General features: G+C 40.3%; 4 protein-coding genes across 6 annotated transcripts; 2 read left to right on the top strand and 2 right to left on the bottom strand.

Annotated features, from left to right (window-relative positions):
* The first annotated feature begins 1,595 nt into the window (after window positions 1-1,595).
* Window positions 1,596-15,675, top strand: LOC132706732 (43 kDa receptor-associated protein of the synapse homolog). The gene is made up of 10 exons (XM_060678224.1): window positions 1,596-1,871; window positions 2,210-2,456; window positions 2,517-2,668; window positions 7,795-7,917; window positions 8,091-8,274; window positions 9,244-9,371; window positions 9,427-9,499; window positions 9,552-9,650; window positions 11,409-11,800; window positions 14,060-15,675. The coding sequence occupies exons 1-10, from the start codon at window positions 1,822-1,824 to the stop codon at window positions 14,244-14,246; spliced, it is 1,635 nt and encodes a 544-aa protein (XP_060534207.1). The 5' UTR covers window positions 1,596-1,821; the 3' UTR covers window positions 14,247-15,675.
* Window positions 15,676-15,855: 180 nt separating this feature from the next.
* Window positions 15,856-17,925, bottom strand: LOC132706731 (eEF1A lysine and N-terminal methyltransferase homolog). Of its 2 annotated transcripts, XM_060678223.1 has the most exons (2): window positions 17,768-17,899; window positions 15,856-17,693 (listed from the first exon to the last, which is right to left on the bottom strand). In XM_060678223.1, exon 2 carries the CDS (start codon window positions 17,599-17,601, stop codon window positions 15,856-15,858), a length of 1,746 nt encoding a protein of 581 aa, XP_060534206.1. In that variant the 5' UTR covers window positions 17,602-17,693; window positions 17,768-17,899. The 2 variants fall into 2 exon arrangements, with proteins under 2 accessions (XP_060534206.1, XP_060534204.1); XM_060678221.1 differs by having other exon boundaries at window positions 15,856-17,925.
* A 484-nt stretch (window positions 17,926-18,409) lies between these two features.
* LOC132706743 (DNA-directed RNA polymerase II subunit RPB9) lies at window positions 18,410-19,100 on the top strand. The gene is made up of 3 exons (XM_060678244.1): window positions 18,410-18,585; window positions 18,634-18,762; window positions 18,823-19,100. The coding sequence occupies exons 1-3, from the start codon at window positions 18,461-18,463 to the stop codon at window positions 19,010-19,012; spliced, it is 444 nt and encodes a 147-aa protein (XP_060534227.1). The 5' UTR covers window positions 18,410-18,460; the 3' UTR covers window positions 19,013-19,100.
* LOC132706735 (fructose-bisphosphate aldolase) lies at window positions 19,096-23,114 on the bottom strand. 2 transcript variants are annotated; one of them, XM_060678229.1, is made up of 5 exons: window positions 22,954-23,114; window positions 21,634-22,037; window positions 19,639-20,125; window positions 19,452-19,584; window positions 19,096-19,393 (listed from the first exon to the last, which is right to left on the bottom strand). In XM_060678229.1, the coding sequence occupies exons 2-5, from the start codon at window positions 22,010-22,012 to the stop codon at window positions 19,298-19,300; spliced, it is 1,095 nt and encodes a 364-aa protein (XP_060534212.1). In that variant the 5' UTR covers window positions 22,013-22,037; window positions 22,954-23,114; the 3' UTR covers window positions 19,096-19,297. The 2 variants fall into 2 exon arrangements, with proteins under 2 accessions (XP_060534212.1, XP_060534213.1); XM_060678230.1 differs by having other exon boundaries at window positions 21,634-22,050; window positions 22,954-23,098.
* Between the last annotated feature and the right edge of the window lie 534 nt (window positions 23,115-23,648).

A 23,648-nucleotide genomic window follows, 5' to 3' on the forward strand; every position in this document is an offset into this window, starting at 1 on the left:
GTACTGACTATCTGAGTTTCTTGAGGGCATATAAAGATTAGAGTTACTTTTTACATACGTGGCACAATTTAGTATGTACATACTAGGAAGTGTCAATAAAGAGTGTTGTGGAAATGGGTCCCGACATGCTTAAACAGTCCGTAAAGTGTGTTTCTGCATCCTAAAGTTAATTTTTCCATCTACATATAGTTAATTCGGCCTTTATACACGATTCCTCGTTTAGAAAACCAATTGCAAGCGCGTCAAACGGCGTTGTCACATCCACGACCAAATTTCGCTAGCCGATGATAGAACAAGCGATCTCAAACGAGACCTTTCCAGTTAGTCAGGATTGACCCCAATTGGCGCCTTTTTAAAATTTATTTAACGGGTGATTTCGCGGAAGCGCCATCGAACGCGCTGCACCTGAACAACAACCACGTTTCGAGGCCCGCACCCGACTGGACCGGTCACCAGATACGTATTTCAGCATTGTCTCTGCGCCATTGGAGAATGATTGTGATCGCTTAGTTTCTTATTTTTGATGAATAAACCTTAATTTATTATATTTAGAGGATTTAAAATAAATGTGACAATGTGTTTATAGCACTTTTCTTTGTGTTTTTGGGCGAATTAATGAGTAATATTACGAATCATATATATGTTTAAAATTAGGTTTTATTGCTATTGTGCCTTATAAATATAAAATTAATAAATTAAATGTACGTTAATGAAAGTATACAGTTGTTTAAAAGCTAACAAAATGTTATAAAAACTAAAAATAATAATTCTTCAAGCAAATAAACTCCCACTGACTACTGTAATACTATTTCTTAGTTGTTTCAGCAGGAGGGATCCAGAAGATATGTAAATAATAATAATTTTCCTTTTTTTAGAACTTTCTTCGGCGCTTCGTTGTTCTCTGTCAGTTTTAAATTTCCTAAAAAGATCTACCGAAATCTAAAGTTATTCCGCAATATTTACATCACCTATTGAAAAAATATTTAGTCTGCTGAAGGCTTAAGGTTAAATCTCGAAGGACATGTTCCATACTAAGATTGCTATGTGGGCTGGTAAATTAAAAAAAATAATACGATGTAATAATTATTACAATATATGGAACCTTCGTGTGGATATTTTCTTCCTTAAAAAATCATAAAATAAGTAATAAGTAAATTCCTTTAGAGATAAGTTATGAAAAGTATGTTAATGTTTAATTAAGTCTGTGTGAAAGGTAAAAATAACATCATAACGTAAAAATATCAAAGAAAAACACGATTCTATCCGATGTCAAACCAAGCACCCTTCGATTCAGATTGATGATAGTGCTTTCTGATTGACTCGTAAAATTTATTTACCAACTTGTTTTAAAGTATCACACTTGCCGATTTCTTTTTTTTTTCCGCAGATATCCCTACATGACCGATCTTTTCCAACCGTGGAGGTAGCTTCGTCGGGCGGTAGGCACGGGCCTCCAACTTTATCGTCGCGAGATCTGGCATGGAACGAGCGCGCACGCCCGACCGCAGCCGATCTCGTCCGAAGCGCTGCTCTCGTTACCCTCTGGTCCAGATGAGAAGAACAGGGTTGAGAACGAGACATAATTCGCTAAAAAGGGGTGTGTTTAGGCAGTGACCGGGTTACACGATGCGGGTATGTCGTTCGCGGGGGGGCGCCGCCCGACGTCGTTTCCGCCGGGGCGGTTTTAAAAGCCCTGAGATCGACGACATTGTCCATGTGTAAAAAAATGACCGAGACGGTACGGCGGTTTAGCGGTAGTTAAAACTATGTCGTCGGCGTTCGTGGCTAGAGTGACATTCGAAATGGATTGGGTTTAGGCCCATGCGGGTATATAGGATGTCGTGGGAGTCCCTTAATTCCCGAGAGTTTAGGTGAGTCGAATTATTCGTATTTAATGCAACAAGTTTCATCAAAGATGTGACTCTCATGTATGATGACGGCGAGGTTGTGGTGGGGGTGTGGCTTTGATACCGCCGTCGGGTAAATTTGCGTCAATGTACAGGGCGACTCGCGATGCATGAGCTAAAAAGGAATCCTACCTACCAACACTGTGCCGCACTCAAAGTACGTAAAGATTTTTTATTCGTCTCTGAAAATCCACTGGGGCACGCGTCTCCAAGAAATAATTTTTACTTAAAACGACTTCATGGAACATACGATTGGGACCACTTTTAACCCAAAAACCAAAAACCACCTCTTTGCCCGTTAGCAATTACAATTTCGCCGGTGGCGGCGGAGTGAGTCACCAGCTATCTGCCACAAGACTCCTATCCTCGCCCGACGGATCCAGACATCCCCTGGACGGCATAGACCACGCCTGGCCATGGCACGATTCTTATTCGAGTCTCCACCGCGACACCTACACAGAGGTGAGAACTCCTAGACCGCCCGTGTTTACCTTCGGCTGTTTCCAGGCCTGCCGCACCAAAATCCACCACAGTATTGCCAAAAGAAAGGTAGGTTAGCGTTTGGTAGGTGGCCGGGTAGTGAGTAGCCTGTAAAGGGAACGCTTCTAGGTGGAACAAGGTTTGAAATTGTACAACCAGCACAAGCAGACGCAGGCGGTGAGGAAATGGAAGAGCGCGTTGAAATCAATCAGGAAAAGGGAAGACAAACTCAGACTCTTGGGTTACCTGTACCAAGCGTACATGGACTGGGGAAAATACAGGTCTGTGCGTCTGTAAAAAAGCTACAAAAAATAAATGGGTATGGTATCCAGACCGATTGTGTGCAGTTTCGAGCTTAACCTCGTGGGGGGGCCTTTTTCTTTACCGTTCGTCATGAAAAAATCAAAAAGGAAAGTTTCTAGGGCGTTTGCCCTTAAAAAATCGTTAATCTCCTTTCTGCCTATCAGTATAGGCGAGGAACGAGAGGACAAAAAAGCCACAATTAGGCGTCAACTATTTCTATAAACCGTGGTTATCGGGGTGGAAAGCCGCTACGACGACGCCGAGGCAAGTTCGGAACATTCGCAAAACAATTCACGCCACGTTGAACAGCGCTGCGTAGCGCAAACGTAGCTAGCGATCGAAAGGCGTAGGTAAACGGGTTGATTTTCGCGAATAACTACAAGTTCGTAAGGCAATGGGAGGCCCGGTTCGTAAATACCACTTCCTAATCGTAAACTTTAAACTCAAACTTATAAATTCCTTAACTTGGCAAGGTCGCATTCCTCGTTGAAATAGTGCCAAAACTGCAGGTCCGTACAAAGTTAAAAAATATACGATGCACGATGCCCACAGTTGCAAATTATCTTCAAAAATATTGGGCTTGAACTTATTTATTTATATTTATTTATATTGTGCATTATGTCGGTGTCGCGTCGTTCTGGAAACCAAATTATAGGTAAATTGGGCATAATAATTTGTTATAAAATATATATTATTATTAAATGATGATAGATAATACTCTACAATTGTTATGTTATTTCAAAACATTTTTTTTTAAATAGTCAATTCAGAAGTGGACAACTGACGGTCAATCGACCACGATCAATTGTCCAGTTCCAACACTAATCACGCTACAATCATGCCGGAAATATAATGTTTCAAGTTTTTTATCTTAAATACGAAAATAAAGGTAACAATAAAATATTACGAAAGTATTGCTATTATAAAAACGCACTTTCTGCATATATTTATATTTTATATATGTAAATGAGTGGAAGGGATTGAAATAGTTTATCTGTTATAGTGGTCGGCAGAAAAGTAATTGGAATTTCATTTTGTTTTAAAGGGAACACCCTATATTTTATCAAGTCTTATGGAAGACAATGTTCGTGTTTGTTATTTCAGATTTATATTCTAATTTACCATTGACCACCTCGTTCACTTTGGTTTAAAAGTTACTAAAAAAAGGAGAAAATAAAAATAACACCTTACAATGCTCGCATTCAGCGGACGTAGCAAAGGGTTCCCGATACGTAGCGGTAGCGATTGCGATTTTGGGCGTGTTCGATATTTGAATTTACAAAGCCGTAGCGGAAACGGCCGGTGGCACATGCGCTACAAATCTAACCTGTTGTGTGGTGAGCGCCATTTTTAGTAGCGAATTTATTTTGTGCTACGTAGCGGTAGCGAAGTGTTCGATATTGGCAGAATTTGGTTTTGAAAGAGGAATTTGGTTAGGGTGTATTGAACACACTCACATGAAATAGAGATGCAATTTTAAGTTATTTGCAGAATGTATTTTCACTAAACCGAAGAAATATTGGATAGGAAATCGAGAAACCTAAAAAAAATTTACATCAAACATCAAACACAATATAGGGAAAACTGCAAGGGGTTAGAATTTACTAGGAATATTATCACAAGGTTGATGAAATACATAGGGAGGACAAAACAGTTAAACTCCCGAACCTAATAACATCAACAGCAGTTCTTGTTATAAGAAAAAAAGTCAAAGAGTAGAAGCTCGAATACAAGAAATTAACCTCTTCCGATACGCCATTGAAAGGAGCAAGAAAATCCAGGAAGAAAGAAATACAGTTATTATGTGAATTACAAAAAAAAATGAGCAAAAATTCGAAAAAATATTTTTATTTGTTATAGAAGCATATCTGCAATTTGTTTCCTCCTCATTTCCATACCATCTGCAATATCTACTGCCAGGTGTGGTAGCTCTTCTTCTAACACTTCTTCCAAACATATCACACGTCTCGCTGCTCCAAAACGTGCTAGATATGGTCAATTCTAATATAAGTTTACAAATGTAGGCCTCGATAATATTCTAAGGATAAATTCCCTTCATAACTCCTTACAGTCTTCGGAATACTTCGGATTTTTTGGTATTGTACACCTGTCACCTTCATTAACCTCAAATATTCAACCAAATCATCCATAACTTCCGTTTCTACTAATTTCTAGTAGTACGTACTAGAGTCCAAAGATGCGTTCCCCTTTATTAACACATGTTAAATCAGCAGCCCTACACACAAACACTGAATAAGATATACCTTGGAAAAAGTCTAAATCTCAAAATCAACAACACCCAAACAAAAGTAAGATACCTTTACATACATGTTCCCAATCACTACCGCTACCTATCGGGAGCGCTTTGCTACGTCCGCGGAATGCGACCAATCAAAGCGTTTGTTTCGTATCTAACCTCACAAATTGATCGCCCCGATTTTAATTGCCGAATGGTACAGTTTTACTTCCCCTACATCTAGATGTAATAAATGATCAATCCAAGCGGTCGCAAGAAAATACCGAATGCAGTTAATCTAATCGCGGTTAGCAATGGCAAAGCAAATCACAACAACCACAGACCTGGTATTAACCAGTTCTGCCTAAAAGCTACGGGTCAGATGTTAGCCGTTCTTATTTTTTTTTTTTCGTAAACTCCGACGGAGACGCGAATTCAATTTAGATCGCGACGTCTTGCGCTACCTTTAGCCGAGGAGAATCTAATTCCCGTAAAAGGCGTCGAGGTCGCGCGTCACGAGACTGCTGATTACGACTCGACGAACTTCCTTGTAAATTTACCCCCAAATTACCCCTTACGTGCCCCCGTAATCATATTTACAGTTCCCGTGGGAAGAAGGGCAGAAAGACGAAACCTAACGATACATATCTCGTTTTCCCGAAAACTGCTCGCTCGTCCAATCAATTCGCGACGAGAGCTCCAAAACCGAATAAGTTATTTTTAAAGCCGAACAAACGAACGTCGCGGTCCACGGGCTTCGATACGAACGAACGGGTCACGTGTTCGAATCCTAACAAAAGCTGAAAAAAATGTGTGCGCTCTGAAGACCAGAGGACGTTGAGAGCAGCAGCTAATTTTGCGTTGTGGGCACTGATAACAATGGTTCCTTGCTTTGCCATTGTCATTATCTGAAGTTCTCTAAGCATTTTAAATGACTAGAATGTAGGTACAATACAAAAAGTTAGAACAAATCCTCACTTGCTTTTTCTTAAAATAAGATGAAATTGAGGAGAGAATTTTGTCTATATACGCAATGGTTTTGATATCAAATGTTTATATTTTAAAAGTTTTGAAGGATTCTTATTATCTTCTTCTTATTAGTCTAGAGTAAAATGAAATTAATATTGTAGTCTAATAAATATGCCTAGATGTAATAGGTAGGACTAACTGATACGAATTAAGGAAAGACCCGGGCAAGCTGTAAGAATGAAATATGGCCGAACAGGTCCGTACTTCGCTTAGAATTTAATTATTTATGTTTAAGTCTAAAATAAAATTATAAATTATTTTTATTACCTACTTAACTTACTTAAAATTATTCACATAATATATCAATCCAACCTAGCTAGCTAGAGCTAGCATGCAAAATAGTTATTCTTTTACCTCTTTTTGATGGCGCGTTTGTTTTACACTTATCAGAGGCAACCCAACCCTTTTCCGGGGTATCATAAGTTTCGAACCAGGTTTCATCCAAGTAATTGGCCTTTGTTGTTCTCTGTAAATTCTATTTTTTTCTAGATATTCCAGTCGCCATTTTGGAATTCTAAAAGATTCCATTAAAACTTGCCTTTTGTCAATTTTTTTAAATCTGAAACCCATGAGGTAGTTCTGCCACATTTAACACCGGTTTCATCTTTTTCAAGCCTCCTAATTAAGATATCTAATGTAGACACGCTTTGTTCCTCGTATCTTGATCACTTTCGTCTACACTCGAGAAAACGTCAGCATCGCTTCTTTTTTTCCTCGCTCACAATTTTCCATACAGTTGATGTTGGAATTTTCGTCAATGTGGCCGTTTCTTCTGAAGATGCTTGCTTGCTGGCATCACGTTCAATGAGAGTCAAATAAACATTGTTTATAACTTGCTTAATCGCAATAAAATAATGTTTTCCACATTTGGGCGCGGGCATCTCCTGAGATACGCTAGACTCGCACATATTTTGCATAATTCGCACACGATTCAACACACGCTGTATTACACAGGAAATAATAAACTTAAACTAAGTAGTATACCAAAACAAAGAGTATTAAACACAGGTAGGTATAAAATTATTTTCTATTAAGGACCACAATTTTACCTGAATGTAAATTCATGTAACAAACAAACACAGCAAAAATATGGCGTGTTCTGGAAAAAGGGAACCCAAAAGTATACAAATAAGCAAAGAGCTTTCAAACATCAAGACTTGTCTTATCAACTGATTAACTATACTCTCACACCACATGAACACCCCAATATAATTGTACCCAGAACATTCCATAATCAACAACGGTCGGTGTTCCCTTTAAAACCTCGTATCAATGACTTATAATTAGAATTTAAAATATAACCAAGAAGGATCGTCGATTATCAAAACAAAGTCAATGGGTCAAATGTATTACAAAAACAACAATGATTTTCAGATAAATGCAGAATGCTAGAACGAAGCAAGTAGAGCAAAAATACTAAAAGCCCATAAGGCGGTGTGCGCTAGCTCCGTCCATATTAGGCCGTCGTGTCCCGGCAAACCACGTCCAAAGGTTTTTTTTTAAGCCTACCCAACTGGAGGCCTTCATTCACTCTCCGCCCATTGTAGAGGCGAAAATTCTCCTCTCTACTCTTTATGGTAGGAAACATCGAGTGTAACAATTAAAGATACGCAGATACTCTTGGAGTCAAAGAGTGAGAGAGTGTTGTAGTCATATTGTCCGCTGTTTAGCAGTACCCGGGATGTGGGATGAACGGGTAATGTTTTCGTATAACACAAGTGACCAAATCGCACGATCTTAACCGTTATTAAAAGGTTGACCTTTGACCTTTCACGATGATTGTCGTCGAATTGACGCAAATTTCTATTCCGTTCTATTTTATCACGACGCATTTTCCAGAGACGCGCTGGAATACGCCCACCGTCAGTTGTTCATATCGGAAGAGCTAGACAGCCCGAATATGCGGGCCGAATCGTATTTGAATTTGGCGCGCGCGCACCAAAGGCTCGGCGGACTCGAAAGGTAACGATGACGTCGAAGTACTGGCGATGCCCAAGCTTCGCGCAAACGCGGTTCGAGTATTATTTCGCTATTGAAAAAAGATTAACGGTGGACCATTATACGCCAGTGCGAAGCTGGGGCACCGAAATTCCTCGGATGTCGTAGACGATTTCGCATCGCATCACGTGTTGCAGAGCGCTGGCATACGCCCGTCACTCGCTTTACAACGAGTGCGAATTGTGCGCAACTGCTGGTCACGTGCACCTCACCGTGGGTTCCGTCTATCTAGAACTGGCGGGTTTCAACAAGGCGTTGGACAGTTTTCAGCACGCGCACAGAATTGCACAAGCCGTGCACGATCCTGCATTGGAGTTACAGGTTGCCACATTTAGCCCGCTTGCTATTTTTCGTCCAGTTGTGGTCTGTCAAAAAAATATTTTCTTTCGAGAGCTGGCCAACACCACAAAGGCCGTGCCGCCATCTAATTGGCGCGGACAATAACGCCGTCGCACTGCGATAGGAAACTGCAAATCTGAAGTTCCAAAATTCAAATTTCTTAATGACTCAAATTTATTTTTTAACCATTTAGCATCCTTTAGAGATACCTAATTAACAATAGCACGGAGTTTTGTTTGCAGTATTAATTGCTCTGTGAAATAATGTGTTGTGAGTTTTAGAACATTCAAAAAATGCCGCATATTTCTGGAGGTATGTAGTGTACGTTTTACATATATTTATGATATTTAGTGAAAAAGAGTTTTTATGCCGCTCAGTTAAGTGTACATTGAAAATTAAAGTCTAAATGCGGCAGCATTGCTGTATAGCAGAGTAGAACTTTTTTGCGACTATTTGTCACTGCTAGATATTAACACCATGTTCTTGTCTAGTTTATTTTCCTTCAAAAAATCAAAAAACTTTTGCCACCACGCGCCCCTTCCCGTTCTACATCAATTTGTATTTTTACAGAAAAATCCGCTACGATTAGGCGTATCGACTAATTCGAAATTTTAAAATCCCTTTATACTCTAGAAAACTTTTTGATTATACTATACATATCATTGGGGTGAGAATCTTTTAGCCCAAGATAAGAATTTGGTTCTCAAAATTATTGATAACTTTACAAAAAAAACTACATAAAAAAGTGTCTTAATTGGTACAGTAGTGGTAAAAAATGGGACACTGGTTTGTCATATTGTAATTATAATTATTACAAAAAAATAAATATATAGATTAACTTTTGCAACAACTTTTATGTAGATTTTGAGAGTTAATTAGTATATACCTTAATTTATATAACCGAAAAAAATGCTTATCTAGCGTTAATACACTGTGCGTTGTTCGTTGCAGGTGTACGTTGGTTTGTCGGAATTGTTCAGCAGGTTGCAGGACGCCGACAAAAGCGCCAAGTACGCGTCGAAAGCGTACGATCTGTCGAGGTCGTTGCAGTTGGGAGATTTAAACTCGAGGCACCACAGGTACGACGATTTTACGTTTCTTTCTTTACGTCCGTGACCTCGCGGCGAGTTTCAGGGCCGCGCTCCTGCAAATGGCGTCCGCGTTGCGCAAACAGGGCGAGCTGGGCGACGCGCACGACTACTGCTCGGTAAGATTTACGCAGAAATGTTCGCCTTTATAAGCGCATCTTGTTTGGGCAGGAAGCGACCAGGCTGGCGCTGGTGTCGGGGGACCAAGCGACGTACGCGCGAAGCATCAGGATCATGGGCGACATCTACAGGAAAAAACTAGACATCAACGTACGTATCGTTTTACACATATTGTTATGAGATATTTTTGCCTTTTCGATTGAAAAACTAAATCACGCACTTGTTTTTATACCAAAAGTGCTATCGTAATGAATTACTTTTTATTTCACATAAATTGAATAACAAAATATCAAAAACATACCGAATTTGCTGACAAATAAATTGTTACGCAAAGTCTTTTTCATCCGATGCCACAAAGTTTCTTGATGGTCACGATAAAACTTTCATATTATGGTCCCCAAACCACTTTTTTGTTTTGTTCGCTGTATGGCAGGACTTGTCGAAATATAAAATTTTCATTTCCAAAAGTTCATTGATGGAACTTCTTGATAAAATTTGTTGGTATTTTTCTGCATTTACAGTACCATCAATGAACTCGTAGTTGCCAACCCCTTTACCACTCATACACCCCCATATCATAACACCCTGGGGAAATTTTACAGTGCGCTTTAGACAGTCTTTGTGAAAGGCTTCTGATTTTGTATGAATCACCCTTTTTTGAAAATCGCCTACACACGTCAAATTTTGATTCGTCGCTGAAGCTAACGTTACTCCACGTCTCCGTAGTCCAGGATATTTTAGATTTTGCCCAATCCAAACGTTTTTTCTTTTGAATAGACGTTAACAATGGTTTCTTCTTTGCCTTTAACAAAAGTAGATCATAGAATATTGTAAACTTACCTTATAAAAACTCAAACCAGACTTATGCATCCATTGTCCACAACATTCCCTGGAGACATTGCCTCGTGATTCCATCGGGCTTGAATTTGTCGTAAGACGCTTCGTCTGCTAGTTTCACAAATCTTGACCAGAATACGACGATCTCTTTCAGTGATTTTACGGGGTCGGCATGAACTTTTACCACGAACGCTAACACTAGCTGTCTCTCCATACTTTTTTATAATATCCCCGACTGTTGATTATGCAATACTCAAGTCATTTGACTTTTTTTGCATTGATTTACCTCTGCGGTACTGAGATATGATAATTTCTCGCACTTTTTTGTTTGTTGCGCAACACCACGCGTCATTTTTTTATCAACTAATATACCGTCAGTATACAAGAGAAAGTGACCAAGTCCACAGATAGTACTTTTGTACTGATTATAGAATCAATTATTCTGCGTCAGATTAGTTTATAATGATTTTTATAAACAATGTGGTTTTTAGAATACGTATTTTAAATTAAAAAAGCCTATACCTAACTTAAACAAATACTAAACTAGTAATTAATTTCAACTTCATAGGTTCGTAATGGTTTTTATGAACAATGCAGATTCTAGAATATGTATTTAAGCTTAAAAAAGACTATAATTAAACAAATAGTAGTAACTAATTGCAACTTCATATGTGTACATCACAGTCTTCATTGTCTGAGGGTTCTGGACAGTTGTCTGTCAACGAATTGTCACTCGGTATGTTAAAGTACCGACCATGGTATTCGACTGGGATTACCTCCTTGCGGCAAAGTTTAATTTTTTTTTTCGACATATTTTGAGAAAATACTGCCCCAAAATTGCAGCATCCAAACATTGACGACCTGTCAGCGGCCATGTTGATTGTTGGAAGCCGCAAGGCCTTATGGGTCTGACGTCAGAATTTACAATCAGAGCTGCCATTGGTTAAAAACCAAATTTTTGAATCTCGCGCATGCGCATATTGAACGGTCCTTTTTAAAATTTTGTTGAGCAGTTGCTTTACGACTTCATGTACTATTGGCATAGGCAGGGCAGGACGTCGTTTATTTCAGAAAGCGTTCCGTCAGTACGAAACGGCGATGGGCTCGGCTGCGGCCATGGGCGACAGGGTCATACAAATGGAGTCGATGGACGGGGCCGCGAGATGCCTCGAAGCGCTGAGACTGCAGCACAAAATATGCAACTGCAGACCGCTGGAGTTTAACACGCGATTACTCGAAGTGGCCGGTTCGGTGGGTGCGAAGCTCCTCGTCCGAGCGGTCAGGTTACGCCTCTCGAAAATCTACCACGCCCTCGGCGACGAGGACCAAAAACTACACCACGAACGGGTCGCTTTGAGGTTGCAGCAGGACCTTGACATGCAGTGCGCGGGATGCGGGTCCCCTTACGGTTTGGACGCCGACTCACTCGAGGCGCTCCCATGCGCTCACATATTACACGCGAGGTAAGTATACTGCACCTCGTCACCTGATCACATCTCCTCCTCTACCTTTGGGCCTCGGTGAATAAGCATTTGTATTGAATTCGCCTGGCCCGCAAGCTGGTACGAATAAGAAGATGAAAAACTTAACCTGAGGTTAGATTTGACTTTACTTAAAATATTTTTTTACAATGCTTAGTAACTGCAAACAGTGGTTACGGCAAAAGGAACGTTATTGCATAAATTTTTAAAGGTTCATCAATATTTTTTTTTATATATAATTTTCCTATCAAGATAAATTTAACTTGAAAGTCGACGCAATCGAATTTTCCGCTTGGCAACGGAACTACTATCTCGTAAACGGTAGGTCCTGTTTTGATTTTGTCTGTTCTGCGTTCTCTGTCGACGCTCCATAAAAACTTGAATAACTTCGAAACCGTCGGTGCTAGGACGCTGAAAATATTCTCATTTTAAACAGGCAACGAAACACATAAGCTTGTATGAAATGACCGCTATCGGAAATTGGCGTCCATCTGTTTTCGAGATTTTCGTCAGTTTTTCGGAAGTCGCTATGATATACGATAACCGTCCGAAATTTGAAGCTATCGATATGAAATTTTGCAAACGTATCGAGTCTGGGCCACTGACGGGACGTATTGAAATTGTGAAAAAGTATTTTTCAAAATGAAAAAATCGAATTTTTTCAAAAATAAAAAAAAAATGTTTTTCGAAAACGGTTTATCGGATCAAAAAAATTCTTGAATCAGAGGATGCGAAATGTCAATGGCCATAAATCTCTATTTCTGATCATTTTCAAAAAAAAATACCGAGTGTGTCGGTATTTGCAAAAAACTGAAAATTCCAATTTCTTTTACGCGGGCGCTTAGGCCGTAGAGAGATCTAAAGCTCTCATATTTAAGATTTTCGCATATTATACAGGGTGTTCGCGATATATCGCGTTATGCTGAAAAATGCAGCAAGTGCCCGAAATTTGCAGCTATTAACTTTAAATTTGGCAGGATGTTAGAAGTCCATCACTCATTCAGGTTGTAAGAGCTAGGGGCAATCGAACATCGGTGAATATTTTTTTTAAAAAATCGAAAAAAAATTTATCGTCATTTTGGGCTTTCATTCGCGAAACCTGTTAACCCGATCGGCAAAATTCTTGAACCAAAAGACGCAGGCGATCCGGGACGGTAACCCTATTTTAGGCAGTTTTTCGATTATATCCAGGGTTTGTCAATTATGGACAAAAATAGAAAAGATCCTGAAAATTGTTCATTTTCATAATAAATTATTAACTGTAAATCAAAACTCTTTTAAAAAATGGTTAATTATTTGAAACAGAAGTATAGACCGCATCAAGAGCTTGAATTTTTGAATTTACGGTTTTCGTCTATCACATACGATGTTCGGCATATTTGAAAAAAACCAAATGAAAATCACCATTTCTTGTCCTCAATCTAGACGCGATGACGTCATTTACTATTACAACAATAAGTATTTTTCCGATATCCATTTACCCTATTGAAAAAATTTATATACCCGAAAGCGTGGCAGATTCAGGGCTATAACTTCTATGTACAGGGTGTGTCGTCTATGGGCAAACAATCTAAAAGATCCTAAAATTTTCCGTTCTTGTGGGTAAATTATTGACGATAAATGAAAAACTGCCATAGATCGGATAATTTGATTTGAACAGTATCGTAAGCTGCGTCGAGAGGGAGAGTTGCAGTTTTCGTTTATCATACAGGGTGCGCGAGATATTTGAAAAAATATCATCTTAAATCGCAATTACCAGTACAAATTTTTCAATTTATCAAAGTTTGCAGTAACTTTCAAGTTCGGTGAGAAGTGAAAGACACATTATACATGGTGCATGCACAATAAAATTACATCAATTTTGCGAAAGTTCCGTAGTGGCAGGAGCACGATAGAGAAACAATTCGCCATTTTAGAATAAAATAAAAAATACGAAGCAGAGTAATGACATTGTAGGCTACGAAGTGCATGGTACGGAGCAGATGATGCGCACAGCCATGATGTTTCGAAAGCATGTTTATAATATGTCAAGACTGTGAAACAATTAAAAAATGCTATCACATGTTTGAATATACTATATAAACACGGCATTGACATTTTTACAGGTGACCATTTACGTTCCTATTGGTTTGAGAGCGGTTTGGTTTTGAGACAGGAGATTAACAAATAAATAATTATGAGCTTTTCTCCATCCATCACCGTTTCTATTTCTGTGGTCGGTAATAATTTTTTTCGTCACAGATGCGCGTACGACTTGTTCCGACGTAACAAGAAGAAGAAACGTTCCTGTCCGGAATGCGATAGGACGAGTTCCCGTCTGTACTTAAACTGTAACGATTACAATGCGATGCAGTACAGTCCGGTACCTTTGTCGATTTGTTCGTCGGATAGCCATTGCACTTCGCATCATGCGACTAGTTCCGTTTAAATGATTTTATGCCATTTGGAAAGTCGTTTCCATTTAGTTTCTCATACGCGCGATAGTTTTTTTCGACAATGTTAGGATACATTTTTACGGTAGATAGCGTAACCGTTATATGTAGGCATAAATTTTTATCTGTTACTATCGTCGAGGGTAGCGGGTAACGTTTTGAGGTAGGCTACGTAAGACGCAAGAATAAACCCGGGAAAGTAGTAGTAAAGCGAAGGCACGCGGATAAGTGCAACTTGAATTTGTTGCAAATTATACGATACATTTTGGTTACAACTTTAAACAGTCAACAGCGCTTCATTCTACATTCTCTTCCTCTGTTTACGTATACGCAAGGATCGGTCGCCCACAGAAAACAATCGAAAAGCGCACGGTTTTGAAAAATTGATAATATATTTTAAGTTGGTTATTTGTTACATATTTAATTTTTATATATTTTACATTTAACTAAAAGCTATAAGCTTAGTATTTAAATCAGGAGAAAATTTTGTAGGTTATATTTCTATGGTCTCTGGTTGTGTTTTACATTGTGACAGTTATTGAAAAGAAGCCAACGGAGAAGAAAAAGTTGGTTTCATATCTGGAGGCGGTTATTTGATACGCGTTTATAGATCATATTTATGTCAAATGTAGAAAAATCAGAGAGAAAATTTTGTAGCGTACATTTAGATGCTATTTAATTATGTTTTTGATCTGTCTTGCTAACGAGTCACATAATTTTTGAAGAGGAACCAACTTTCAAATCAAAATTCCAATTCGTGATAATCAAAGTGGAAGCAATGAATACATTGCCCAGACCTTATCAAATTATCGATTTTCGGGACAGTTGAAATGTTGCGCTTTTGACGTGCTTGTCATTTGATGGTGTCACTGCGAAAGGTGTAATTATAGGTTATACTCGCTATCGTTGCATAATCTCGAAAAAAAGTAGGCCCCGTTCGGTCCGTTGTCGTTTTAGGTTAACAGAGCCGAAACCTATATCGATCGTAATATAATATTAGTTTGAAAGAGAAATAAGAACTGTCATATTTAAACTATACGACATAGTTAACTATATTCCAGCAAAGTCTAGATGATGAATTGCACTTTCAAGCGCGCACATACGGGTAAAAAAGGTTTCCGAAAGTTTTGTTCGATTATTGGCGGGTGCGAGGTCGCAGAAGCAAACTGCGCGTCACCTTTGCCCCGGTCGAAATCGAACAAAATCCTTTATTTCCATTAGATAGTCATATTAAAATTATATATATACTATATGAAATATAATTTTAACCAAACGTAATTTAATTAATAAAATCAACTGTGAACAATCAACAGAGATATTAAGAGAGAATGATTATTGTAAAGATATTAATATATAGAACGTAAGGGAGATATTATTATGTCTAGATTTTTTTATTCTGTTCGTCGAATTTGAAAATAAAGATATTTCGTCAACATTACGATTGCTGCGTCGTCATTTCAATCAAATCGGTTTTCTATAACGTACGGCCATCACCCAGGTCTCTTTTAGTTGCTTTAAATGTCTTGAACCTAGTCTCACGTTACGTCAAGTTATCGATTACATAAATAGCGTATTAATTCAAAGAAAAACGAACAGTTTGTCAGGTTAGACGTTTATTCTTAAATTATTCAAGTATTCCGCGATATCGACATCGCATTCTTCGACCTTATTCCTAATGAAAAATTTTCGCAGCTCCTCGCAACCTTGCTTCAGTTTCCCCGTGAACTCCTCATCTACATCTCCATTAAAGCAAACGAAAATTTCGTTAAGATCCTCATCTAATTTGTAAGCAGCCGTGTTGGCGAAACAAGCCTTTAAACTGCGCAGAATCCCCGGCCTCAGCGTCAGATCGCGCAACACTACGTTAATTATGAACAAGCCGCCGTCCGAAACGATCTCGGCCGCCATCTTTAGTACTCGCGGAACGAGAAACTCCGCAGGCGGACAACTCATCCCTACGCTGGCGTCCTTGCAGTCGACGTCGCACAAAATGGCGTCGAGACGTACTTTAGTCTCGGACAGTTCCCGTATATACTCGAGGGCGTCTCGGACGTGCGCGCGCAACTTGTCATCCTGCGCGAACCCGAACCAACGCGACGCAATCTTCACCATGTCATCGTCAATTTCTACCCCTGCTATAGAAGCCCGCGGCAGGAATTTACGCAGGAATGAACATAATCCTCCGCCGCCCAAACCCAACACTGCGATTTTGGGGTTGGGTTGCGCATGGCACGCCGCGTAAGCCGCCACACTCATGTAAACGTGATGTCTGCACGTCAGGCGGCACAAGTCGACGACTTGCGCCGGTTTTCCTTTCCGATTTTTCACCTGCTTTAATTTCGCTTCCGACTGAATTACCAGCTGATTGTTGAGGTAATAAAGTCGTCGATACTGGTCGCCCGTTTCGGTGACGACATCTTCTATGACGTAATCGCCTGAACATTTTGAACTGTTCCGGTATTTGATTTCGCGTTTACCTACGTCGGATCCCAGAGATAGGAAAGGTATTGTGCGCCCTTTGAACGTCGACGGGGCCAAGTTGCGTATCACTTCCGCCAACTCGACCTGGACGCCCTCTAGTGACGTGTATTCTTGACCGCGATGAGTGGTTACGACGGCGAGACGGTTGTGGTTGGTTGCGGTAGCCAATTGTTTTCGGCCGGTCTTGGTCGAAAACAACCACTCCGCCTCGCGTCCAACTGGTGCAATGAAAGCCGCGTAAGAGGCATTTTTAGGTTGCCACGGGATATCCACGACGTAGATCGTGTATCGCGTCTCGTCGCACCCGGGTTGATGCAGTTCGAACGATATTTCCTCTTCTACCGCCAGAGAGGTGTTTTTCAAGCGCGAACACAAGAAAGAAGCTCTTTGAACATCCGTTATTTGATCAATCACTTTACTGGCGCTTTCGAGTTTCGTTAAACTTCGCTGGGCGTCGCCGAGATTCACTTCCAAAATGTGACGCGGTAGCGTTTTAAATTTCGAACACACAACTAGAAAGACGGGCATAGCGTTCTCGCCGTTTTCTGCGGATTTTTGCTCAGGTTCGAAGCACCTGACAGCCCGGAACATGCAGTTATGCGACGGAAAATACGCCAATAGTTTTTTCAAAATGTGTCTCTGTAACAATGACACACACACATATCGCCCGCCGACTCGTAATACTCTTAAAATTTCCCCAAAGTACCGTTCAATTTTTTCGTCTGTTTCGACCCCCTCGTCTGGCATTAACGCGTCGAGAGTACCCTTGTCTAACACGACACTAAACTGCTCGTCGACAAAGTCCATCTGCAACGCATCCATATGGATGTAACGAAGGCCAGGCCTGTTTTTCTCGACCTGCGACTGCATCTGCCTTATAGCCACTTTGGAAATATCGATATTAGTCACACTATGGTGGCCGACGTCGTACAAATCTTTGCCGAGAGTCGAGTTACCGCATCCTACAACGAGGATGTCGTCGCGAGGTTTAATGTATTTGTGCAAATGACCCGAGAGCTCGGGGTATTCTCCGTACCATTCGAATGTCTTATCGGCGAGGTTCCTGAAGAAGTCGTCCCAGTATTCTTTGTGGCTGAACTGCTCTTTCGATTTGGGAAGAAGGTTCATATTATATTCACGAGATTTAAGGTTATACCTCTTGTTTTTCTATTCATCCCTAGCTGACAGAGCATGGTTCCTTCCCTCCTCCCATCCAGTACTTCTATTGGCCAAGAGTACTATGATCACTCAGCCACTTAGGAATATTGTTCAACATTTACTTTAAACATGGAGGGTGAATTAATTAAAAGGACCTGGGCAGATCCATCACCCTCCGAGGGAAACAGAAACAACAAATGGAACAATTTCAAAAGTCTTTAACCGAATGCAAAAAAAGGCCTCCCCCGCTGACCATCCGGGTCCATCCGGCCACCATACCGGAGAGAACAGAAAAAAAACGAAAGGGCCAACGGTTATTTTAACGTTAAAACGTTCACGAACACTAAAAACACTAAATCCACTCAGTGGAAACTGATTTCAAATTTTTTGGGGACGATTACAACGGATTCTGTCAGGAGCGCCATGTGCAATGCTCACCACAGAATCACAGCGCATGGTTATAGTGAGCTTCCGTAACAGCGAACATAAAGAAGAACATTTCATCATTTTGTGTGGTCCGTGGTTGCGAACATAATAAAAACAAACGATGTTAGGTAGAGTGATTGCTTGAATGCGTTTCGGTTGCGTTTTAAGCTACATTTTTCGATTATCGAGTCTGGAAATGTCGCGACCGACCGGTTACGATTCCCACAGCGAGGGTCCGGGATTCGTAGGCATTAGATTCTGTCAGGAATGGTAAGCAACCCAGAACTCTTTAAACCGTCTTGGATAGGGTTTTTTTAGCAACAACATGTTGTATCCTAAAGAAGACAAAGAAAACAAAATTCTCCTGTACGCGTGCCGAAATTGCGACTACAAACAACACGCCGATTCCAAGTGCATCTACGTCAACAAAATTATGCACGAAATCGAGTAAGAACGCGTTTTATGGTTCCAGCTCTGGTTTTCTTTGCACGTGTTTCATTTTTTAAGTGAATTGACTCATATCGTACCCGACGTGATATCGGATCCTACCCTACCGAGGACTGAGGACCACCACTGCCCGGAATGTAATCATAGGGAGGCTGTGTTTTTCCAAGCGCAAACGAGGAGAGCAGAAGAAGAAATGAGACTCTATTACGTCTGTACAAACCCCCACTGTGCGCATAGGTGGACCAAGTGATACTTTTCAACTTTGGTCATTATAGGTTATGTGCTATATATATCAGTCTAACAGGGTTATTTGAGGGGGGTACAAAATAAAGATTTTTAAATACACATTTATTATATATTCAATTTAAATAAGTTTTTTGAAAACGACAACAAATTCGGCACGTCGCCTTATAAATAAAAATATTTTATATAATTTCCATGGAATCCAAAGTAAAAATCGCGTTTAACACTGAATAATTTTTGCGTCTACATTACACGTCTAAATTTACATGCATAAAATGGATAAAATTATTGCCTAATAGGCGTGATCTTTGATAAACAAACCCGCCCCAGCGGCGGCCCCAACCACGCTTCCGGCAGCATATTTGCCGAGAGAAGCTTCGCTATTCGCCTAAAAGAAAGCATTTGATAAAATACCAGCGTTCAGAAGACCAAAAAGCAGAACCTACCTTGGCCCGCTTCAACAACTCGTCCTGCCCAGCCTTGACATTTGCGTCTTTTCCCTGCCAGGCACGAAGCACCGATGCTTGTAAAGCGCGTCCGTAGCTGAAGGTCAGGGCCCATGGTTTCTTACCCGGAAACCTAGGAAAATGTATCGAGTTAACCTCAAACACCCCAACTATCCCCCACTCTCACTTATTAATTGCGTCCAAATTGACTGAAGCCTCTTCCTCGGACTGACCTCCGGACAAAAACGTAACCCCGGGCACGGCGGCTGGTACCGTTCGCTGCAACGCGGTCACAGTCGCTTTGGCGACGTCCTCCGGGCTGAATTTCACAGCGTGCGACTGACCGCTAGTCACCATGTTCGGTTTCAGCAAAGTGCCCTCGAGGAACACATTGTGGTCTTGCAGCGCCTTGTAGACAAAAGCGAGCACTGTTTCGGTGACTTTTTGCGCGCGTTCCAGATTGTGGGCGCCGTCAGGAAGCACCTCGGGTTCCACGATCGGCACGATGCGGTTCGCCTGGCAAATGGACGCGTACCGCGCCAAAACGTTCGCGTTCTCGATCAGTGACTGGTAGCTTGGCGTGTGCTCGTTGATTTTCAACACGCAGCGCCATTTGGCGAAATGGCACCCGTCCTTTTTGTATTGAGCGCAACGTTTGCCCAAATCGTCGAGACCTAATCGAAAATGGCACTTAAAGCGTGGCCCCCAGAACTACGTAGTGTTGCAAATCGAGACTCCCCCAACACAGTGCCCCACATGAAGCAGAAACACCAATTGACAGTTGTGCGCGGCTTGGGATATTCCGATACTAGTATTTATAACATCAAATCAATCTTGCGATACTTACTCGGTATCGAAAAAAAAATACTTGGAATCAAATCGTATCAGCCTCACCATTTAAAAAAAAAAAAACCGAAGGCATCAGACAAACAATCTCTATCTGATCTATGGTGACGCGTTGTCTCGCGCCAGCCAAGCCGAACTCATCCGACTTCACTCGACCGAGCCCGAGCCAAAAGCGAGACAGACGTCGGCGCTTTACTTTTTTTCATTGTCAAACATACAAGAGATTGCTTACGAATAATTTTATTTATTGTAATCATCGGCTTATTATTCCAATGTTATCATGGAGTTTTTTGTTTAAAGTACGTGCTTAACGTGACGCAAACCTTCATAATAAAAGTTTTCTTTTCCTTCTTAATTTTGTTTTAATTATTGTCTTTCAACGTTCATTGTTAGTTTCCTTAAAATAAATAAAAAAAATAATAAGGTGCTAAAAGTATCGATATGAGTAAGTATTGACATTTTAGGAGTATTTATTTGAGTAGTATCGAAAAAAGATTTGACTACTATCGAAATGAGTAGGTATCGATACTTTAATGGTATCGGAAGATCCCTATGCGCGGTGTTCAGTGAGTTGAGGTTACGTTTTTGTATATATATATATATATATATATATATATATATATATATATATATATATATATATATATATATATATATATATATATATATATATATATATATATATATATACAGACACAGTTTATTTTTATTTTTTATTTCTTTTAGTAATCCCCATAAGGAAAACTCCAAAAACCGTTGAGAACAACTTTAATAGCCTTATGACGTTGCTGTATTAAGCAGAACACAAGCAGAGAAAGAGAAATATTCGTAAAAAAATATAGGTGCCTTCTTTAAAATTGATAGCTTTTTATAGGCTGTAGTAGTGTCTATATGTACGTAATGTATATGTACGTGATGCTTTCAGCATCGTTGGCTTAAAGCTATATTAAATAGAACATGGCAAAGAAAGAGAAATACTGGTAAAAGAATATAGGCGCCTCCTGTAAGAGTGTTAGCTTTTTGTAGTTGCTGGTACTGTCGGTCGTCTATAATTATATGATGCAGTCAATATACACCTTGATGGCGACAGCATAAAAAGTTTACCTCCCATAGATCTCGCTGGGGCCAGAAGGATGGGAAGAAGCAGAGAAGCTATCGTTAAATTTGCAATTTGCAATGGTTACCGAAATGTCGGTAGTGACACTACATAGTTTTGGGAACTATACAGATGTAGGGGGTGTTGATATACAAAAGCTCAACCGGTAAGGGGCTGCGACTTGTGACATAACCCCAGAACCCAAAACGGTGATGCGAAAAGTCACAGACCACTACGAACCTTGTGTGGTGCACTCGTCGTTGCTGCCAAACAGCGGGACGACGCCGGTATCGACCTTGATGCCGGGAATGATGCCCTTTTGCTTAAGCAGCTCGGGGAACGGAGTACCGTCGTCCGCTTTCTGATAGAGCGTCTCGTGGAACAAAATGACGCCCGAGATGTAGTCGCCCACGGTGTTGCATGTGGTGAACAGCAGTTGCCGGTACTTGCGCCTGTTCTCCTCTGTGTTTTCGACGCCGATGTCCGCGAGCCGCTTCCCCATCGTAGCGACGGACTCGTCAGCTGCCAATATACCCTTGCCGGGCGCTACGATTGCGTTTGCGATTTTGCGCAGCTCGTCTTGGAGCGCCGCGTCGGGGTAGTTCCAGTGGGTTGTCATTTTGGGGGGTTGAACGACGGCGAGGCTGCAAGGAATACCTTGTTTAGGTTAGGGCGCACTAAATCACTGTTTTTTCAAGTAAGAAATAGAAAACATCGTTCATAAGCGCGGGGCTTCCTGATAAATAGTTTGTTGTTATTTCTGTGGTTGTTTTATTACGTCAGCAAAAATAAAAAATAAACTTTCTTGAAAAACAATCGACTTATCTTATCGAAAATACCATTCCGCAGTATTCTATTATTTTCTCGTTAATTCTGCTTGTTATCGGGTTTCGGTTCAAAGTGCGAAACCGCAAGAAACTCCATCGACATTAATTCACTGACTAAATGTATTATAACCATTTTTTTAAAGGAGCGACGGCAATAAATCTAGGGGCGCGCACTATAAATTGCACATTCTTCTCAAGACAGAACGAAAAATTTTACTCAGGGTTAATGATATTCACCTATTAATATTAATCGCACCGACATGCAATTAATTACAAGATTGGCACTTTATAAAAATCTATTTCGACATTGAAAATTTTAATCTGGTTGGAATATTGCCAATCGTAGGTTAAAATATAGTTGGAGAAAGTTCTTAGATAAAATGACAACGATCAACGTGAGAACAAAAAAAACAATTTAACATATAACAAAAAATGAGTTTTCATTAAATGCCTAAATATTTCAAATACGGAATTAAATCAAGATTTTGTGCGCAAAAATGAATTCATAAAAAACTTATAATTTCGTTAAATTCTGCATTTTTCAAGTGTTAAATCTTACTGCAATTTAAACGCGCGAATCGCAACCCCTATTTAACATTTTCGATTATATGACGTCCAAAAAATTGGGACAAATAAATTCCCGTTAGTTAACCGTTTTTCTACCAAAATTGCACTGGCATATAGTCAATTCTTTATTCCGACCAGCTATATTCAAAACAAGCGGTGTACTTACTTTTTTTTATCGAAAAATTACACACTAAAATCACCCGCACTGACACTCCAGGCCTGACTGATTTATCAAAGGTCGTTCAAAGGACGTAGCAGTCAAAAAATACGTCCCGTTAAGAAAACACCCGTTCCTTGTCACCTCTCTTCGTTTTATACGTGACGGTTTCTGGGATTATACCGACGCAATCAAAGAAATACGTTCCCGATATCACGTTCACGAAACTTAAGCGGCGGCGGTACAACATTGCGCAAAATTGGAAACATCTCCCTGGCCGAGTATCGGCCAAAAACATCCTAAAATGCCCTTCTTGATAATGCGGAATGAGAAAAAAAGCAAACGGTTCTTCTTGAGACGCTAAAGTGCACAAGTTGGCGAGCCATCTGACGGACGGTTGCAAAAGTTAGAACAAGCAGATTACTGTTAAAACGCGCTGCGCTCCATGGGCGAACGATCGAATCAATGCAAGCTCGGTTGCATATGTTTCAACGGAAAAATTGTTTGGAAACGCAAACAAATTTGCCGGCAAGCGCAAATAATTCGAGCGTTATCGGCGGGTAATGCGTGTGTTAAAAGAACGTAATTAAAGAAATAGCCATGGCGCGTAAACAAAGTTTACGAGTTTTTCGCGTATAGTATATATGATAGTGAGGCGAGGTAAGAAAATAACGGCAATTAAGTATTGCGAAACTGACTTGGGA

This window comes from Cylas formicarius, unplaced genomic scaffold (assembly GCF_029955315.1).
Source record: "Cylas formicarius isolate icCylForm1 unplaced genomic scaffold, icCylForm1.1 PGA_scaffold_8__14_contigs__length_24414737, whole genome shotgun sequence".
NCBI classification, from domain to species: domain Eukaryota; kingdom Metazoa; phylum Arthropoda; class Insecta; order Coleoptera; family Brentidae; genus Cylas; species Cylas formicarius.